The sequence below is a fragment of the Manis javanica genome, chromosome 8, assembly GCF_040802235.1.
Source record: "Manis javanica isolate MJ-LG chromosome 8, MJ_LKY, whole genome shotgun sequence".
Classification (NCBI taxonomy): domain Eukaryota; kingdom Metazoa; phylum Chordata; class Mammalia; order Pholidota; family Manidae; genus Manis; species Manis javanica.
The window spans coordinates 95,294,921-95,313,452 of NC_133163.1; the positions used below are offsets into that span (position 1 = coordinate 95,294,921).

The 18,532-nt window shown below is 38.8% G+C and overlaps 1 protein-coding gene across 5 annotated transcripts; it reads left to right on the top strand.

Annotated features, from left to right (window-relative positions):
• The first annotated feature begins 71 nt into the window (after positions 1 to 71).
• On the top strand, positions 72 to 18,220 carry AFG2B (AFG2 AAA ATPase homolog B). Of its 5 annotated transcripts, XM_037022181.2 has the most exons (9): positions 74 to 1,620; positions 3,106 to 3,291; positions 8,346 to 8,504; positions 11,556 to 11,765; positions 12,261 to 12,453; positions 13,814 to 13,944; positions 14,845 to 14,970; positions 16,694 to 16,763; positions 16,893 to 17,029. In XM_037022181.2, exons 1-8 carry the CDS (start codon positions 526 to 528, stop codon positions 16,703 to 16,705), a joined length of 2,112 nt encoding a protein of 703 aa, XP_036878076.2. In that variant the 5' UTR covers positions 74 to 525; the 3' UTR covers positions 16,706 to 16,763; positions 16,893 to 17,029. The 5 variants fall into 5 exon arrangements, with proteins under 5 accessions (XP_073067857.1, XP_036878078.2, XP_036878077.2 ...); XM_073211756.1 differs by lacking the exon at positions 16,893 to 17,029 and having other exon boundaries at positions 72 to 1,620; positions 13,814 to 13,904; positions 16,694 to 16,762; XM_037022182.2 differs by lacking the exon at positions 16,694 to 16,763 and having other exon boundaries at positions 73 to 1,620; positions 13,814 to 13,904; positions 16,893 to 17,051.
• Positions 18,221 to 18,532: the final 312 nt, after the last annotated feature.

The window sequence follows — 18,532 nt, forward strand, 5'->3', positions numbered from 1 at the left end:
GCATTCATTATTGGGCCTTCCAAATAGAGTGGAACTCCAGTTATCAAAGGCACCAATGTTATCTTTCTCAGCTACTCTAAGTCCCCTAAGACTAGCACCAGAGCACTACAAACTACTGTGTTCATGGGGACAGGGGAGGTTTCTTCACAAAATAGCAAAGTCTCTAGGCTGATGGTCCACAGTGCAGGTTGTGATGCTCGAGGCTGGGAGCCAGGGAGAGATTATGGTAACTTCCCACACCACCAAGGTACATGGTTTTTGACCTGGTGAAGTTAGCCTATGCTGCTTCCTAGACACTACTAACAAAAGCTTTTCCCGTAAAGATCTGCAAGAGTGACTAGATGTCAACGAACCAACCGCCACAAGAAGTGCCGGAGCACTAACTTTGCGATTGGCTCTTTAGAAATTGTCTCTCCTGGCGCATGCGCGTCATCTGCTTCCGGCCGAGGAGCGCGGAGTACCTGTCTTTCCAGCCCGAGTGGAATTCCTACCCCACTTTCCTCGGCCTCTGTTCGTCTGTGTGCAATGGCTCCGGACTCAGGCACCTTTCCCGAAGGGCCGCCCTTAAAGCTGCTACCCTTGGACCCTAAAGACCGGGGTACCCAACGCTGTCGCCTGGGCCCGGCCGCCCTCCGCGCCTTGGGCGCACACTTAGGCTCTGCAGTGAAGATCTCGCTGCCTGACGGCAGCTCCTGCCTCTGCACCGCCTGGCCGCGGCGGGACGGAGCGGACGGTTTTGTGCAGCTGGATCCGCAGTGCGCGAGCCCTGGGGCGGCAGTGGGGGCGCCGGGATCCGCGGGAAGTCTCAGGCTAAGTAATCTCTCCTTGGTGCCCTGCCCGTGCCTTCGGCGCCTCACCGTGTGGCCAGTGTTGCGGGAGCAGGCGGGCGCGCCCGGTGCTCCTCATCCAGCCGCGGTGCTGGAGGCGGCGCAGGAGCTGCTGAGGAACCGGCCAGTCTCCCGGGGCCACGTGGTGGCTGCTCCGCCGGGCTTCCCGGGCCCCGTGGCCGCACTGCACATCGTCTGCGGGGCGCCGAGCCCGGATCCGGCCGGCCTGGTCACCTCTTGCACCCACATCGGCCTCAGCGGGGTGCCCCTATCGGAAGCCAAGCCGCAGCCGGAGGTGCCCTTGGGGGGCCTTTCAGAGGCTGCAGACTCGCTGCGGGAGCTCCTCCACCTGCCGCTCCGCTACCCCCGCGCCTTGGCCGCACTGGGGCTAGCAGTGCCCCGCGGGGTGCTCCTGGCAGGCCCGCCCGGAGTGGGCAAGACCCAGCTGGTGCGCGCCGTGGTCCGGGAGGCGGGCGCGGAGCTGCTGGCAGTGAGCGCCCCCGCGCTTCAGGGCGCCCGGCCCGGGGAGACCGAGGAGAACGTGCGGCGGGTCTTCCAGCGCGCCCAAGAGTTGGCCGGCCGCAGGCCCACCCTCCTCTTCCTGGATGAGGTGGACGCCCTGTGTCCCCGGCGGGGCGGCCCACACCGAGCCCCTGAGAGCCGCGTGGTGGCCCAGGTGTTGACGCTGCTAGACGGCATCAGTGGGGACCGCGAGGTGGTGGTTGTGGGAGCCACCAACCGGCCGGAGGCGCTCGATCCGGCACTGCGCAGGCCCGGGAGATTTGACCGAGAGGTAAGTAGGCCGGGCCGGGTAGCGCGTTGTCCCTGGAACCTCGGCCTCTTCTGGCCCCGGTTGGCTGCCCCGAGGCGTTTGCCACTTAGGGTTGGAAGTCGGTGAGGCTGGAGTGGGGTCTTTCGTAAGGCAGAGAACACGTTCTCTATCCTTTCATGTTCCGTGAGCCAGGATCTGTTTTTTTCCAGAGTCAAACCGTTCGGAGGGGCAAGGGGGCCATTTAGGGATTAGTTTTATTGTGCGGGTGCTGAAGATGAGTACTGTAATCAAAATCAGTAATACTAAATTTTAAGGGAATTAGGTGAGTTACCGTGTATTAAATTCTTACGGATTTGGAATGACAGTTTATAGTAGGATAGCCTCAAGAAATAAGCGTGTTGAAATAGTCAAGGAAGATTAAATCAAAGCAGGCCTTATTGGATTTATTCATTCCTTGTCAGGACACCAGCATCCTATCCCACAATTGAGAAAGTATGCACAGTTGCTCCCAGAAATGCTAGGAAGACTGAGCTATCCTATTTTATAAGCTTCAGTCCGAAATTGAGTCTTGATTTCTCTTACATAGTTTGATTAGTGGATAATTGAAGTGATGTTTGAACTTTGTGGTAGGATTCTGAAGAGACGGATGATAATTGCACACTTCTAGCTTACCTGTCTCCTGAAGAAACTCCATAAGGGTAGGGACGGAGACTGGTTTATTCCTGACATCCAGAACTTGGTAGGTTCTCCAAAATAACAAATATGAACTTGTTAAATGACATACAGATGGTCCCTGACTTACAATTTTTCAACTTTATGATGATGCGAAAGCAATGTCCATTCAGTAGAAATCACACTTTGAACTTTAGTCTTTCCCTGGACTAGCGATACGCAGTAAGGTACTCGCTTGTGATGCCGGGCGGCCTCGGGTAAGCTGCGGCTACCCACAAGCCACCCAGCCACCAAGGAGAACAACCTACGCCATTCTGGTTTTCACTTTAAGTAGAGTATTCAGCAAAATTGCATGAGATATTCAACACTTGAGGCTTTATGTTGGATGATTTTGCCCAACCGAAGGTTAATAATCTAAGTGTTCTAAGCACGTTCAAACTAGGCAAGGCTAAGCTGTGGTGTTTGGTGGCTCAGTTGTATTAAATGCATTTTCTACTTAACAATATTTTCAGTTTAACAATGGTTTTATCCAGACATAATCCCATCTTAAATCAAAGAATATCTCTATATAATTTTCCTGTTACTAGCCAGGTTACTCTCTCTCTCTCTCTATATATATATATACACACTCCATATAATTTTCCTGGCTAGCAGGTTACTAGCCAACAATACTCCTCTGGAAAATTAGGATTTTCATGTATTCAGAAAATGTATGCTTAAGAGTACATAGTACTAGTTCCACATTTGTTTACTAAGTTATTATACATGTTAGGATAAGAAATTATAGTCTATTTTAAACTATATAATTTTTTTCTTTTTTTCTTTTGCATATAGGTTGTCATTGGGACCCCTACACTTAAACAAAGAAAGGCCATACTGCAAGTGACTACCTCAAAGATGCCCATCTCTGATCAAGTCAGTTTGAGCCTCCTTGCAGAAATGACCATTGGCTATGTTGGCGCAGACCTGACCGCCCTCTGTAGGGAGGCTGCCATGCATGCACTGCTTCATAGTGAGAAGGTAGGCAGGACTGATTTATGGCCATCTAAGCTGATATTTTCATTAATGTAACAAATTAATATTGGCGCTAAGAAAAATAGTAAGTACATTTTTGTGGAACTTTTGATACCTTCCACAGCTATTTCTCCCATATATTTTTACATCTCATCTCCATATAGATAGTATCTGACTGAAGGTGGAGACCGAGGGCTGAGTCCTCCAGGTCTACCCAAGGCATTTTTCCCCACTCCCATAGTAACTCCCTAGTGCTGAAGCTCAGAGCAGCCAGGAAAAAGACAGTTTGCTCCCTTAAAGAGAATCAAACATACTCCTTTTTAATTTTTAATTTTGCTTTGTTTGGAAGAAACTTCAAACTTAGAGAAAAGTTGCAAATACAGTACAAAGAATTTCTGTATACCCTTCACCTATGTTATCCAAATGTAACATTTTACCACATTTGTTTATCATTCTTTCTTCATGTATATGTGTTTGTATAGATGTACCTCTCTGCATACGTATATATTTTTTATGAAGCATTTGAGAATATACTGCAGCCATCATGTTTCTTTAGTCTTAAAATCTTAAGTGTATGTTCGTCAAAAAAAAAGGGACTTAAACCACTGTACAATGATCAACATGAGGAAATTAATACTCCCATAATACTTTTACTTAATCTGTATAGACCTGGCCAAATTTCACATATTTCTCACTAATTTGTCCCAAAAATTTAAAAAGGAAAAATTGCTTTTTGATCCAAGATTATACATTATATTTAGTTGTCATGATTTCTTAGTCTTCTTTAATCTGGAGCCTTTCTTCAGTCTTTCTTTTATGACTTTAACATTTTAACAGTACAGATCATTTATTCTGTAGAATATTACTCAGTTTGTGTTTTACTGATGTTCCTTTATGAGTTGGTTCAGCCTTTGCATTTTTGGCAGGAATGTCACAGAAATGATACTGTGTTCTTCTTATTGCATCCATTAGGTAGGAAATGACATGTCTTTGTCCTGTTACTGCTGAAGCTAACTTAATTTCTTGGATAAGGTGATATCTCTGGAATTTCCTCATGGACAAGATAATATCTTTCCCTTTGTTATTAATAAATATTCCTTAGGAAAAAAACACAATTGTTTTGTTGGGAAAATAACCTTTCTAATCCAGGAGAAGATTGGGTACCTGGAATTTTATTTGTCTTTGACATTTAAATCTTTAATCTATGACTACATTTCTTAGCACTATTTAGGGTATTAGCTTAAATATAATCGTTTTCAACACTGTGGACTGGAAAAAGCTCTTCATTTTGTATGTACTAAGTAATCTTGAATTCCTAAACCCCTTCAGAAAAATGTTTTTCAGAAAAAAATTAATTTCAGCATGCTGAGAATTCGAGAACCACTTTCAGTCTATAATAATACTAAAATTGTCTTTTGATCTTATAATTTTTGAAAACCAATTTTGAGTTTGTTTATAAAAGAATGATTTACCATCCTAAATTTTGACAGCCTTCTTAGCCTAGATAATTTACATCTTTCCTCATTTCCTTTTATTTTTACTCCTACTACTACTGAAGGTGGGGAAGGAGTTATATGAACTTTTAAGTCCTACTAATCTTCCGGGTTTAGAACCAAAACTGCTCGAAGATATAATGACAAGTCCCATGTGTAAAGGTGGGGAGAATATATGTCTTTTGAAGGGAGGATGAATGTGGAGTGGGAGAGGACATATACATTTAGAATTCCCTCTGCTTTGAAGTTCCAGGTTTGACTTTAAGCACCTTGGCTTAGGTGGACCAGCCAGCCGCCGTTGTCCTAGGGTGGAGCCCACTGCTACTTGAGGAGGGGCCTGCCCAGGCGTAGTTACCACAGGGGATGGCTGAGTTCATAAACAACCAGGGAAGTGGAAGAAAGAAAGGCAAAAAGGAAGAAGGGACGGAGGCATCTGGGAAGGTACTGGCTCTTTTTCTTCTTTCTGCCTCCAGATAGCTGAGGGGTCGCTGTTGCCTCTGTACCAGGGCAGACAAGTGACACAAGACTTGTTCAGCTTTTTGTGAAGTATTCCTATTAAGGGATTAGAAATACATTTTAGGATATACACATATACACACAAGGGAAATATTTTAATCTGCCCTGAAGGAGTTATGAGAATCAGGTGAAATGTACATGCAAGTGATCTTGAACTAAAAATGGGATTTTTAAATGTTAGTTGGTGTTACCTAAAAGTTAGTATTTAAGTACCCAACATCTAATACTGCTAGCCAGTTTAAAAAAAAAAGCCATTTAAAAAAATTGTTTAATAGTTTTCTTCATGAGAAATTAAACAAGATAAAATATTACTAAAAAAGTAGAAATTGCCTGAAATCTCACCCCTCAGAGATTATAATTATTAATACTTTTTAGGAATGCTATTCAGAATAGCACTGTACATATATATTCACTTACGTAATCTTAGATAAATGGGATAAAATGGTTATTGAGAGTGGAAATTTGGGGGCAACTAAATGTTCGGAATTTGATATGAGGGCAAATACTTAAATAATACAGCTATTACCAATAGAAGTATGAGTTTTTAACTGTAACAAAAAATCTGCTTCATTAGGATGATCAAGGCAATTGCAAGAAGGATTCTTCAAAATATAATCTTAGAGTGAAGACAACTTCTATAAGCATAACATAAAACCTAATAGTCAAAAAGGAAATAATTTACTAATTTGACCATTTGAGGATGGCAAACACTACTACATGCAAAGCAAGGTAACAGAAAGACTTTAAGAAATACTTTTTGCCCAAGATCAATTTCCTTAATATAGAAAGAACTCTTAAAATCAATAAGAAAAGACAAACAATCCAAGCGAATATTGGCAATAAGATATGAAGAGGTAGTTGGCAATAAAAAGATTATAAACAGCAATAAATATAAAAATTCCTCAACTTTCCTTAAAACATAGTCTCAGTTTTTTGTTTTTGTTTTTCAACTTTTTATTTTCAAATAATTAAGAACTTCAGGGAAAGTTGCAAGATAGAGAACTGCTAAACTCTATCGAAATTCACTAACATTTAGCATTTTGCCAAATGAACTTTTATCATTTTCTCACTTTCCCCAAACACACACACACACACACACACATACACACACATTATTTTTTCTGAATCATTTAAGAATGGGTTGCATACATCATAACCCATTACTCCTTAATATTTTAGTGCCTGTTTCCAAAGAACAGGTATATTTTCATACATGAACACAATATGGTTATGTATAATCATTATATTCAGGAAATTGAATACTGATAGTAAATGTTATCAAATCTAGAGTCCATATTCTGATTTTAGTAATTGTCTCAATCTTTTTAGCAGTTTTTCCCCCTTTTGTATAGGATCTAGACTATGATAATATACTGCATTTACTTCTTAGTTTCTTTTAATCTCCCACACTTCTATAGCTTTTTATTTAATGAGACATTTGACATGGGCTTTTTTTTAAGGATTTTATAGATCAGTGATTTTATAGAATGTCTCTCAATTTCAGTTTGACTGATGTTTCTTTGTAGTCAGATTCAGGATATCCATCCATGCACGTGAAAATACCACATAAGCCATAGTGTGAACTTCTTAGGGTGTCACGTGGAGGCACAAGATGTCCACCTGCCCCTCATTGGTGATATCCCCTAATTGGTGATTGATGTGATCAACCAGTCAAAGTTTTATCCAGTTTCTCCACTGAACAGCTGCCAGTTTCCCTTTTGCAACTAGTTACAAATCTGTGAGGAGACCCATTGAGATCATGCAACTATCCTGCTCCTCATCAAGCTTTCCTTCCATTGGTCATTCTTGCCCAAAACAGCCTTTTGCTATCTATGATGGTTGCAGAAAAGCGAATATTGTAATTCCATCATTCCGTCTACCTCACTCTTGATTTAATAAATTAAATTAACACAGTAGTGAGTACCAGTTCTTTTGTCACCCTGTCAGAAATTAAAAGATAGGTAGCATCCAGCATCAGAGAGGTATGGGGAGACCAGCTTCATACTGGTGCAACTCGTGAGGACAGCTCAGTAATAGCTGTTAAAATTGTAAATGTGCATACTCTTAAATCCAGTAATTCTACTTTTGAGAAAATTATTATATAAAATACTTGAACATGTGCACAAGCACTTCCATTTGCAGCTTTGTTTTTAAGAACAAAAGACTAGAAACAACCTAATGTTCAACAGAAGGATATAGTTAAATTTATGGTATGCTTATATAATAATGTATTCTGCAATTGTCAGAAAAAGTGAGAGAGAACTCTATTGTTATGATAGGAAAAGACTGATGTGAAGTTGATGTATTGTTTGATAAAAGGTGGCATAAAGATTTCTAAGATAATAAGTGCAGACTAATAAAAAGTGCAGACTAGGGATTAAAGGGCATTATGATTAACACACATAATATAGGGGGGTCATGGGGAAGGCAGTATAGTACGGAGAAGACAAGTAGTGTTGACTCTGTAGCATCTTTCTATGCTGATAGACAGTGACTGCAATGGGGTATGTGGGGGGACTTGATAATATGGGTGAATGTAGTAATCGCAATGTTCATGTGAAACCTTCATAAGATTGTTTATCAATGGTACCTTAAAGAAATCATTACATCATTGAAAAAAATATTTAACAAAATTTAACATAGTATTATTTGTTAATATACAAATAAATAATTTTAAACACTCTTTAATTCTCTGAGCAAAGCAAACAACATGTACCATAAATCTTCTTCAAAGAAAAAGTACAGACTAATTTGTGCAGTAGGATCCCATTTGTGTATCTGTTTGAAAGGATATACATATATGCTTATTGTCATAAAACATACTGGTGGGATACACAAGAAACTTAACATCCTCTGGGATGAATATTGGTAAGGGCTGTGGGAGGGACACTTAATTTTTACATTTTGTGTATAAGTTTTTTTATATTGATAAAATAAATTAACAAATTCAAAAGAGGATTGTTTTAAAAATAAGTAATTGTGCTTGTGTATCACAGAGAAGGCCCACCTAAATCTTGACTTGATTTTGCTTTCTTGGGTGTATTTCTTCAGAACCAGGGCAGTCCAGTGATTGATGAAACAGACTTCCTTGAAGCTTTTAAAAAGATTCAACCCTCATCATTTCGAAGTGTCATTGGACTGATGGATATCAAGCCTGTTGGGTGGGAGCAGATTGGTGGCCTTGAAGATGTAAAACTGAGGTTAAAACAGGTGAGATAGAGTATCTGCTTAAGCCAGTAAAATATTACCATTTAAGTATAATGCATTTGTGGTGAAAACAAACTGCACTGAAGCTGCTCTTGCTGCTATCCTTAATGCAATCCTAACATCTAAATTGAATGGCCACTTTTCAGTCCTTATTCACCTGGACTTCCATGGGTTCAAGTGCCATTTTTCATACTTACCTACCACACCCCCTTTTTGTTTGTTTTTTGCTTTAAAGAGTTTATAATCTAGAACAAGTCAGCAAACTTTCTATAGAAGGCCAGATAGTATATACTTCAGGAATTGTGGGCCATCCAGTCTCTGTTGCAACCAGTCGACTCTACTGTTGTAGCGTGAAAGCAGCTGTAATGAGTATAATTTTCCTTGACTTATGATGGGGTTATGTCCCAATAAACACATTATTAAGTAAAAAATATCATAAGTTGAAAGTGCATTTAATACACCAACCTACTGAGTATCATAGCTTAGCCTAGCTTACCTTAAATGTGCAGACACTTATGTTAGCCCACAGTTGAGCAAAATCATCTAACACAAAGCCTGTTTTAAAGTGTTGAACATCTCATGTAATGTATTGAATACTGTACTGCAGATGAAAGAATAAAATGGTTGTTTGAGTACAGAATGGTTGTAAGTGTATCAGTGGTTCACTCTCCTGGTTGTGCAGCTGGCTGGGAGCTGTGGCTTGCTGCCACTGGCCAACATCACAAGAGAGTTCCTTACTGCATATTGCTAGCCCAGGAAGAGCTCAGCATTCAAAATCTGATGTATGGCTTCTAGTGAATGCCTATCACTTTCACATGATCATGAAGTCGAAAAATCATGAGTTGAACCATCATAATTCAGGGACTGTCTGTACTTGTGTTCTAATGGAACTTTCTGGACACTGAAATCATATAACTTTCACATGACAAAATATTCTTTTGATATTTTTTTGTCAAGCATATTAAAATGTAAAGATGATTCTTAGTTTGTGGGCTGTACAAATACAGATTCTTAGTTTGTAGACCTGTGTCTGCCCTGAGACTGGTAAAAGCACAGAACTATAATAAACAGTCAGTATGGTCTGATTCACACAGTGGATGTTGAAGGACACAGCTCTTTAGATCCTCTTACTTGTGTTGTACTTGGAGAAATTACCCAATTTACCTTTGGATAATCCTGCCATAAGGACCTAAGTTTTTCTAACCAGCACACAGAATACTGAAATATAAATTTATTCATCTTAACTAGGAGTAGTATCTACAGTGAACCCTCAAATCCTTGTGCCTGTGGATAAGCACACTAATTTTTTACATGCATTGTCTCATTTAATCTAAACAGAATCCATGAGAGAGGTCAGCCACACCTTCCTGTCAGCTTTAGATGTCAGACTCCCCCACCTTTCTGAGCACTCCTCTCCTGTACCTTAAGTGTCAGCGCTCCAAGCTCCTGGGAGTCCTCCTTTGAATTTGTGAGTTCCTGATCTCAGTGTCCAAGCCTTCAAGTGTCTTCTGAAAACTTAACTCGAAAATCCTTATATCCAGCCCAGATAGTTCTTCTGGTCTTCAGAATACTTAGCTGCTGCCTACTGGATAACTTCTAGGGACCTCAGATTCAAACTCAGCTTGTTCAATGTTCAGCTAATCAACTCCACTTCCACACCTGGATTCCCTGTCTCATTGAATACAGCCAGCCATCCCATCCCTTAAGTCAGAAACTGCCTTCTAAGTGCATGGGCCATGTCATTTATGCACGTAGCTACCTCTCTGGGTTTAGAACTCTGACCCTGTATAAAATACCTTTATATTTTTGTTTTAAATCCATCTTTTCTTTGCCATCTCCACTGTCTGTGACACACCCAGCCTGATTTTTGTAATCTGAACCATTGCAGGAGACTTCTAACTGGTTTCCCTGCCTATAGTTTTATTTATTTCTAGTCCATTCTCCATACTGCTTCATCAGTGTTAACTAAAACTCTCAAGGCCCAGCATAATCTGACTCCTATCACCACTTCAACTCCACTGCTCTTTGCTTCCCCTATTCTCCCCTCTGTTCCTGCTTACTATTGGGATGAATTAGACAATTTCATGTGTTTCTGTATGTATTGTTCCTTCTCCATGAAATGCCTTTTTCTGGCCTCACTGTTAGTTTACATGCCTGTGTCTCCCCAACTAAGATGTGAGTTCCCAAGGTGCCAGGATGTTATCCTATCCCTTTTATGTAGAAATAGGTGTTATAGTAGTTAAGAGTTTGTGCTGTTCAATCTACACTGCATGGGGTCAGTCTTAGATCTGCCTCCTCACTAAGAATAAGACCTGGGCAAGTTCCTTAACTTCTCTAAGCCTGAGTTTTCTGCATCTGTAAAATCATGATGCTAACAAAACCATTTCCCTTAGGTGTAAGGAGGACTGACTTACTATTCAATTAACATTTATTGGGTGCCACTTTGTGAAGATGTCATTCTAGGTGCTGGGAATTTAGAGGTGAACTTTGTTTACATTCTAGCAGGAGCAGAATGACAAACCCACCATGGGAAAATAATAATTTCAGATAGTAACTGCTCCGAGAGTAAAAGCTGGGCAGTGGCCTAGAGGGACTAGGAGGAGGGGTTCTGCTTTAATTGGGGTGGTCAGGGAAGGGCTCTGAGAAAATAACCTGTGAGCTGAGACTGGAATGACGAGGGATAGCCACACAAAGATCTTGAGCGAGTGTTCAGGCAGGGACGGGCAGGTAAAGGCCCTGAGGTGGGAAGGAGCTGGGGTGTTGGAGAGACAGTCAGGTCGCATAAGGCCTGGTAAGCATTGCAAGGAAGGAGTTTGGATTTGGATTTTATTCTAATTCTGATGGGAAGTTCACTGAAGGATTTTAAGCAGGAAGTGATGTGACCTGATTTAGGCTATAAGATAGCTGGCTGCTCTGTGGGGAATGGGCTGCATTTCCAGCTCATAACGCGTACCTGAGAATTGTTGAATGAACAAATGAATTTTTTGTTATTTGATCTTTTATCATTGTATTAAAACTATTATTTTTGCTTACTGTCTCTCGGTGTACTTACAGAGCGTTGAATGGCCTCTGAAATTCCCACAGGAATTTGTCAGGATGGGCCTGACACAACCAAAAGGCATTCTCCTGTATGGCCCCCCGGGATGTGCTAAAACCACCCTGGTGAGGGCCCTGGCCACCAGCTGTCATTGCTCTTTCGTTTCAGTGAGTGGAGCTGACCTCTTTTCACCTTTCGTTGGAGATTCAGAAAGAGTCTTGTCTCAGGTTTGTTTATTTTCCCCCATGTTGCTAAGTTTACTTGTCAATTTTCATGGCATGCCTTAAGGATAAACCTCATTTTAAATATTATAGGTGTTCTTTTCTTTTCTGATTAGAAAAGTTATACTTATTTGTAGAAAATATAGGAGGGTGTAAATGAAGCCTCCATAATCCTTCTAACTATGCTTAACGTTTTGGTGAATTTCTTTTGTCTTTTTGTGTCCTTTTAGACAAACTTGAGGGCAGATTATATCTTTATTGTGATTTTTTTAACTTGACATTATCACTTTTAAAATTGCCTATTAAATATTCTTTAAAAATAAAATATTTAACCCCTACATAATACTTCATTGTTCCTTGTTTTATTCATTCCCTAATTCTTAGACACTTAGAATCTCTCTTTTTACATTTTTAAAATTGTAAAGAGTAATACAGAAAACATGTTCATTTGAATAATGTGTAACATATAGCTTTTTAATATCTTTATTTTCCTAACAAAAGGTGTTTCGACAAGCAAGAGCAAATACTCCAGCAATCGTGTTTTTGGATGAAATTGATTCATTCTTGGGCTCTCGGTCCATCAGCAAAACAGGATGTAATGTTCAAGAGCGTGTTCTTTCTGTGCTCCTGAATGAGTTAGATGGTGTTGGGCTGAAGACGATAGAGAGAAGAGGAAGTAAATCAGATCAACAGGGTAAATACAAGGAGCTGGAAAAAAAAGTGAAGAGGTATTTATTAGCCAGAATATACCAAATCCAGGCCAACATTAAATAATGCATATACAGTAGCTTTTCTTATGCTGGATTCATCTCATAGAAGGAATTATAGAATATCAATTTGATTCTGTTTGGATATTTATAGAGTTGAAAAAATTATGCTTTGGCTAAGAAAGGTGAGGTACATTTTATAATAAATTATCTTAAATACATATGAATATGAATTTTATTTCTCCTAAGTTTGAGAAATACAATTTTACATACTAATAGAAAAAGGAATTTATTCTTATTTCTGTATTCTGAAGAACGATTGTTCATCCCTTTCTAAGATTTTTATGTGAAACACAACAGATTGGTATTTCCATAATTATAGCAATTGAAAACTTGCAGTTTTCTTGAGGAGTGGGTTTCCTTGCTTATAATGAAGTTAAAATGACTTTCAGAAGCCACCTTCCTCCCTTTCTGAGTCTCTTCTCTAGTTAGAGTTTGGTATCCTTAAGTTGTCTAACAAATAATTTTTCTTTTCTTTTATTCTTTGTTATTTGTTTCCCATTTAAAACATTGTTCCATGGGAGGAGAGTCTTACAGCTCCTTAGGAACTTACGCCACTAGAATGTGCAGGGACCCAGGAGGTTTTCTAATTAAATCTTCTCATAGTGCAGGAATTCCTTCTACAGTATCTGCTAGGTGTTCATCCAGCCTCTGCTAACATATTTGCAGATTTAGGGAGCTCAATGCTTTGTGGAGAACTGCTGTAATTATTCAGTTCAAACAAATTTTGAATGCTTAGTGTGTGTAGGGCCTTGCCCTGGCTGCTTTTATATATTCCTTATCTTTATCCAGGATTTACAAACCTGCAACTTATGTTAATTGTCATATTTCTGCTTCTGGAAAGAAAAACAAACAAGAATTAAATCTCCCTCTTGCAGGACAAGAGTGTCAAGACTTTCCACTGTCATACATGTCCATGTGTTAGTCATATGCTCTTGTCTTTTCAAGTTGTCCATTTACTTTGTAATCATTAGCAGGGGCTCAGGTGTGTTCAGGTTCCCTGATGGGTGTTGTCTGCTATGGTGTGAGGCTTTTCATCTCTTCTCACATAGGATGTCCCACTGGACAGGCCAGTCTCTTCACCATGCACACAAAGTAGTTCATAGTTAGTCATTTGTTTTAGGTACCTTGCTATTAAGAAGGTGGTCTGGATAGGGGGTGTAAGCATTCTGGTTCCAAGAAAAGGATATCCTTCCTTAAAAATAAACGGACCTTCTGATTTATAATTTCTTAAAAATTTAATAAATAACTTACTGACGTTACTGTGTGTTGTATGTTTTCCCTTAGAGTTTGAAGAAGTTTTTAATCAAAATGTCATGATTGTGGCAGCAACAAATAGGCCTGATGCATTAGATGATGCCTTGTTACGACCTGGAAGGTTAGATAAGATTATTTATATTCCACCTCCAAATGAAAAGGTAATCATTGTGCCCGTTTACTCTTTGTGAGCATTCTTAACATGTCAGCACCAGCGCCCTAAGGAGCCTGGTGGACTTGAATGTCAAACCGGATGGGGTTGTGCATGGTGTGTGTCTTATACTGGGTTTTGCATTTTCCCTTGTCTAGTGGAACCTTTGTAAAATCATAATTACAATCTACTTTTGCCAGATACTGTGGCACTGTTGTCAGAGGAACATAGCCTAAAAGTAAAGTATTATTTTACTCCTTTGTTGTGGCAGACTCAAAATACTGTTTGTTGAGTCTATTCAACAGTATTCTACAACTAGAATGGAGGAATCCTGAAGTGTAAAAAGAGTTTTGGAGATTATCTGGGTCAGCATCCTTAGATCCTTAGAGATTATACAACATATCTACAGTCAAAGAATCAGTAAATCCTTTGCCCTTAACATCAAGAGCCCCTGGTAGGAAATGGTGAAAGACACTGAGAATGAATTTTTTCCTTCCTTGGGCTTTTATCAAAGTTTGAAGAGATGAAAAAAATGTGAATGTCTATTATATTTTTAAATTTTGTCTGATAATGCATGTTTACTTCTTAAACCATGTCTGATAGCACTATTTGTATCTAAAAGAGGGATTCATTATTTCTCTTAAAGAGGTGTATCTATGGTTAGCTATTTTAAAAATTAATTTTAAAAGTATTAAAAGCTTGTCATGATGTCATTTTTAGCATTGCCATATGGCCACTGATGAGAATCTTACCTGTTCAGAAATGATTTCTTATTTTTTGATTATTAAATAATATATTAAATATTCTCTGTAATATGACAGAAAACACTAACTTGAAATGTTTTAATAAAGCTTTGTATCAAATATAAATGTTAAAAATTATAAACAAACTATTTTTTATTTTGTTCCAGGGCAGGCTTTCTATTTTGAAAATCTGCACCAAAAACATGCCAGTGGGGCCTGATGTTTCCTTAGAAAACCTAGCAGCGGAAACTTGTTTTTTCTCTGGAGCTGATCTTGGAAACCTCTGCAGGGAAGTAAGTTAATTAGTGAAGAAACCTATGGTTCAAAACATTTCTTCATCTATTCAAATCTTCATTCACTTAGCAATACTTACTGAAAGACTTCTCTGTGGTAGGCAGAGGTCTGCAAGGTGAAACAGACAGGTGTGGCTCCTCCACTTCCCTTACAGAGTTTACAGGTGGACAGGAGGTTGCAGAGAGGCAAATCTTAATGCTGAATTGGCAACTGAAAATATATAGTGAGTCCAATGGAATATTATTCAGCCATAGGAAGAAAACAAATCCTACCATTTGCAACAACATGGATGGAGGTAGAGGGTATTATGCTCAGTGAAATAAGCCAGGCGGAGAAAGACAAGTACCAAAAGATTTCACTCATCTGTGGAGTATAAGAACAAAGGAAAAACTGAAGGCACAAAACAGCAGCAGAATCACAGAACCCAAGAATGGACTAACAGTTACCAAAGGGAAAGGGACTGGGTAGGACGGGTGGGAAGGAAGGGAGAAAGGTGGGGGGAAAGAAAAGTGGCATTACGATTAGCATGTATAATGTGGTGGTGGGGTGCACGGGGAGGCCTGTGCAATACACAGAGAAGACAAGTAGTGATTCTACAGCATCTTACTATGCTGATGGACAGTGACTGTAATGGGGTTTGTAGGGGGGACTTGGTGAAGGGGGGAGCCTAGTAAACATAATGTTCTTCATGTAATTGTAGATTAATGATACCAAAATATATATATATATATATATATATATATATATATATATATATATATATATATATATATATAGTGAGTCAAGGAAGCTTAGGATACTGTGGGAGTACCTAGGAGGGTACTGACCCAGACTTGAGGGCATTTCAGAGACAACCTTCTGAGGGATGGCATATGTGGGTGAAATTGGGAGGGTGATGAGGGAGTTATCCAGGCTTAAAATAAGGTGTGCAGATTGGAGGTAAGAGATGACATGACATTGTTGAAGATGTGGACAATGGCCAGGCACAGGTCCTTGAAAGCCTCTTAGACTTCGTTTTGAGGGCAGTAGAAGCCATTATAGGTTTTTTTCTCTCCATGAAATTTAATTAAATGTAACATTCAGAAATATACATAGACCATAAGTATACATGTCACTGAATTAATATAAAGTGAACACACTTGTATGACCACCAAGAAAGAGAATGTTATCAACACCCAGAAGCTTCCCTTTGGGGCCTTCCCAGTCTCCCTCCCCAAAGAGGACCACTTCCACGCTGGAGCTTAATTTCCCCTGCTTTTGAAGTTTATATAAATAGAACTGTATGGTATATTTTTCTGTATGCTTCTTGAGCTCAACATTATGCTTGTGTGAAACTCATCCATGTTTTTGTGTGTAGCAGTAGTTTCTGCATTTCCATTATTTTTTAATATTCTAGTAAAGGAATATATATATTCATTTTAGTTCTGAACATTTGGGTTACTAATAAACTGGGCTGCTATGAACAATCTTGTACATGTCTGTTGGTACATGTGTGTATATATATCTACTTTATATATATATATATGTATATACACCTATAAAGAGAATTGCTAGGTCATAGAGTATGTGTTTGATCTTTTCCTTTGTGAGCTATCAGTGCTGTATCCTGTCTAAAACTCCTACTCTGAGGTCAGGAAGATAGTCTCTCATCTTTAAAAATATATATGGGCTCATAATGTATATATTACTCTGCAACTTGCTTTTCCTTTTTTCCCGATTAAGGCTAGAGTTTAATGTAGAAGAAACGATGGTCTAGTTAGAGGATTTTTAACTACCTTAACATTTTAATAAGGTAAGTGTCATGAATATTGGAATTCTAGGAAGTGAGACTGAGATTTTTTATTCAGATTTTAAAGTATTATCACATACTGTAAAAGAAAATTAATCAAATCAATTGTTTCCTATTGATCATATCTTATAGGCTGCCTTGCTGGCTCTACAAGAAAACGGACTAGAAGCAACCACAGTGAAACAAGAGCATTTTTTAAAATCACTTACGATTGTAAAGCCATCCTTAAGTCAAAGGCACTTGACTTTATATGAAAACTTATTTCAGAAACAAGGATTTTCTAACTTAGAGGATATTTAAAAGTTACTTTACATCCTGCTCAAGGATTAATTAAAATCTGAACTTGTCCTATAGTTTGCAACGTCACACTTTGAGAGTTTCTGTGTATTATTTCCTGTAAATAAAAGAACTTGGACCTGATAAGCTAACATTTATCTTATTTTTAAAAAGCATGTTAAAATATCATAATTTAGGAGGAAAGTATATGTAAGTGTGTTGATTTTGTAGTGGGGGTGGTGGTTGCTTTTTGGCTAAATGCTTTTTATAAACTTTATTTTGAAATAACTTCATACTTAGAGTTGCAAGAATAGTACAAAGAACTGTTACATACTCTTAACCCAGATTCACCAGTTTTTAACATTTTGTTTTATTGCTTTCTCTCCCTCACTTTATACATGCACACACAAAGTATTTTCTGAACTATTTAAGAATAGACTTTATACCTCATGTCCCTTTATATCTTTAATACTTAAGTGTGTATTTCTTACAGATGTGGTTGTTTTCTTTTATAACCACAGTGTAGTTATCAAACTCAGGAAATTTAACATTGATAAAATATTTTAATTTATCAAATGAATTTCATCCATGATCCCAACTAATTTTTTTCCAGGTACAGGATCCAGTCTAGGGTTACACATTTCATTTAATCTCCTTAAATTTGAAACAGTTCCTCAATCTTTGTTGATCTTGATTTTTAAGAGTACAGAACAATTGTTTTATAGAAAATAGGTTTCTGATGTGTGTTTGATATTGTATCATGATAGATTTAGGTTATGCATCAGCAATAGAGCACAACATAAATGCTGTTGGTTCTTAGAGGTCACAGCTGAAGGCACATGAGTATGTATGATACTAATGATGTTAATTTTGATTACTTAGTTATATTGTCCAGTTTCTCCACTGTATAGCTACCATTTTTCCTATTATAATTACAAGTAATTTTTAAGGCTATAGATTACATCTTTTCAAGATAATGCTTTAATATATATATATTTAAATATCTTAAAGGGCTATTGAAAATTTAAGAGATATTTGTGTTTTTATTTTCCATAATTGCAAAATAATTAGAATGCTAAAAAATACAGATAAACACAAAAAATATTTGGTATCTGGTTCCAGTCCCTTATGTATGTGTAGATAATTCTCTAAAACTAATAAAGAAAAGGTACTATGTAACTTGATTTTCTTGCCTAATATTATCTGGTAAGCAGCTTACTGAGACTTTCTTCACTCACAAGGTGCCAGGTGCCACCCTAGGCACTGGAGTGTGATGATGAATGAATGAGTGTGTGATGAATGATAGGCCAGCTGGGAGCACGGCCTTCAGACAGATCATGCAGTGAACTAAGTATAGGAGACATGTTAAAAGAAGTGTAGGCTACGATGGTTGAGAGCAGTGCGTGAAATACATGAAGTCATAAATGTTAAGCAACTGCTGGAATGTTTCCTGTTTCTCACTAAGCCAAGACTGTTGAAGAAGCAAAACCACTATT

Excerpts from the sequence above, each read along its gene's own strand:
- AFG2B (XM_017665514.3), top strand. The coding sequence starts at position 526 with ATGGCTCCGGACTCAGGCACCTTTCCCGAAGGGCCGCCCTTAAAGCTG. Across the intron at positions 8,505-11,555 it reads TAAAACTGAGGTTAAAACAG|AGCGTTGAATGGCCTCTGAA; the intron begins GTGAGATAGAGT and ends GTGTACTTACAG. Across the intron at positions 14,971-16,892 it reads TTGGAAACCTCTGCAGGGAA|GCTGCCTTGCTGGCTCTACA; the intron begins GTAAGTTAATTA and ends CATATCTTATAG.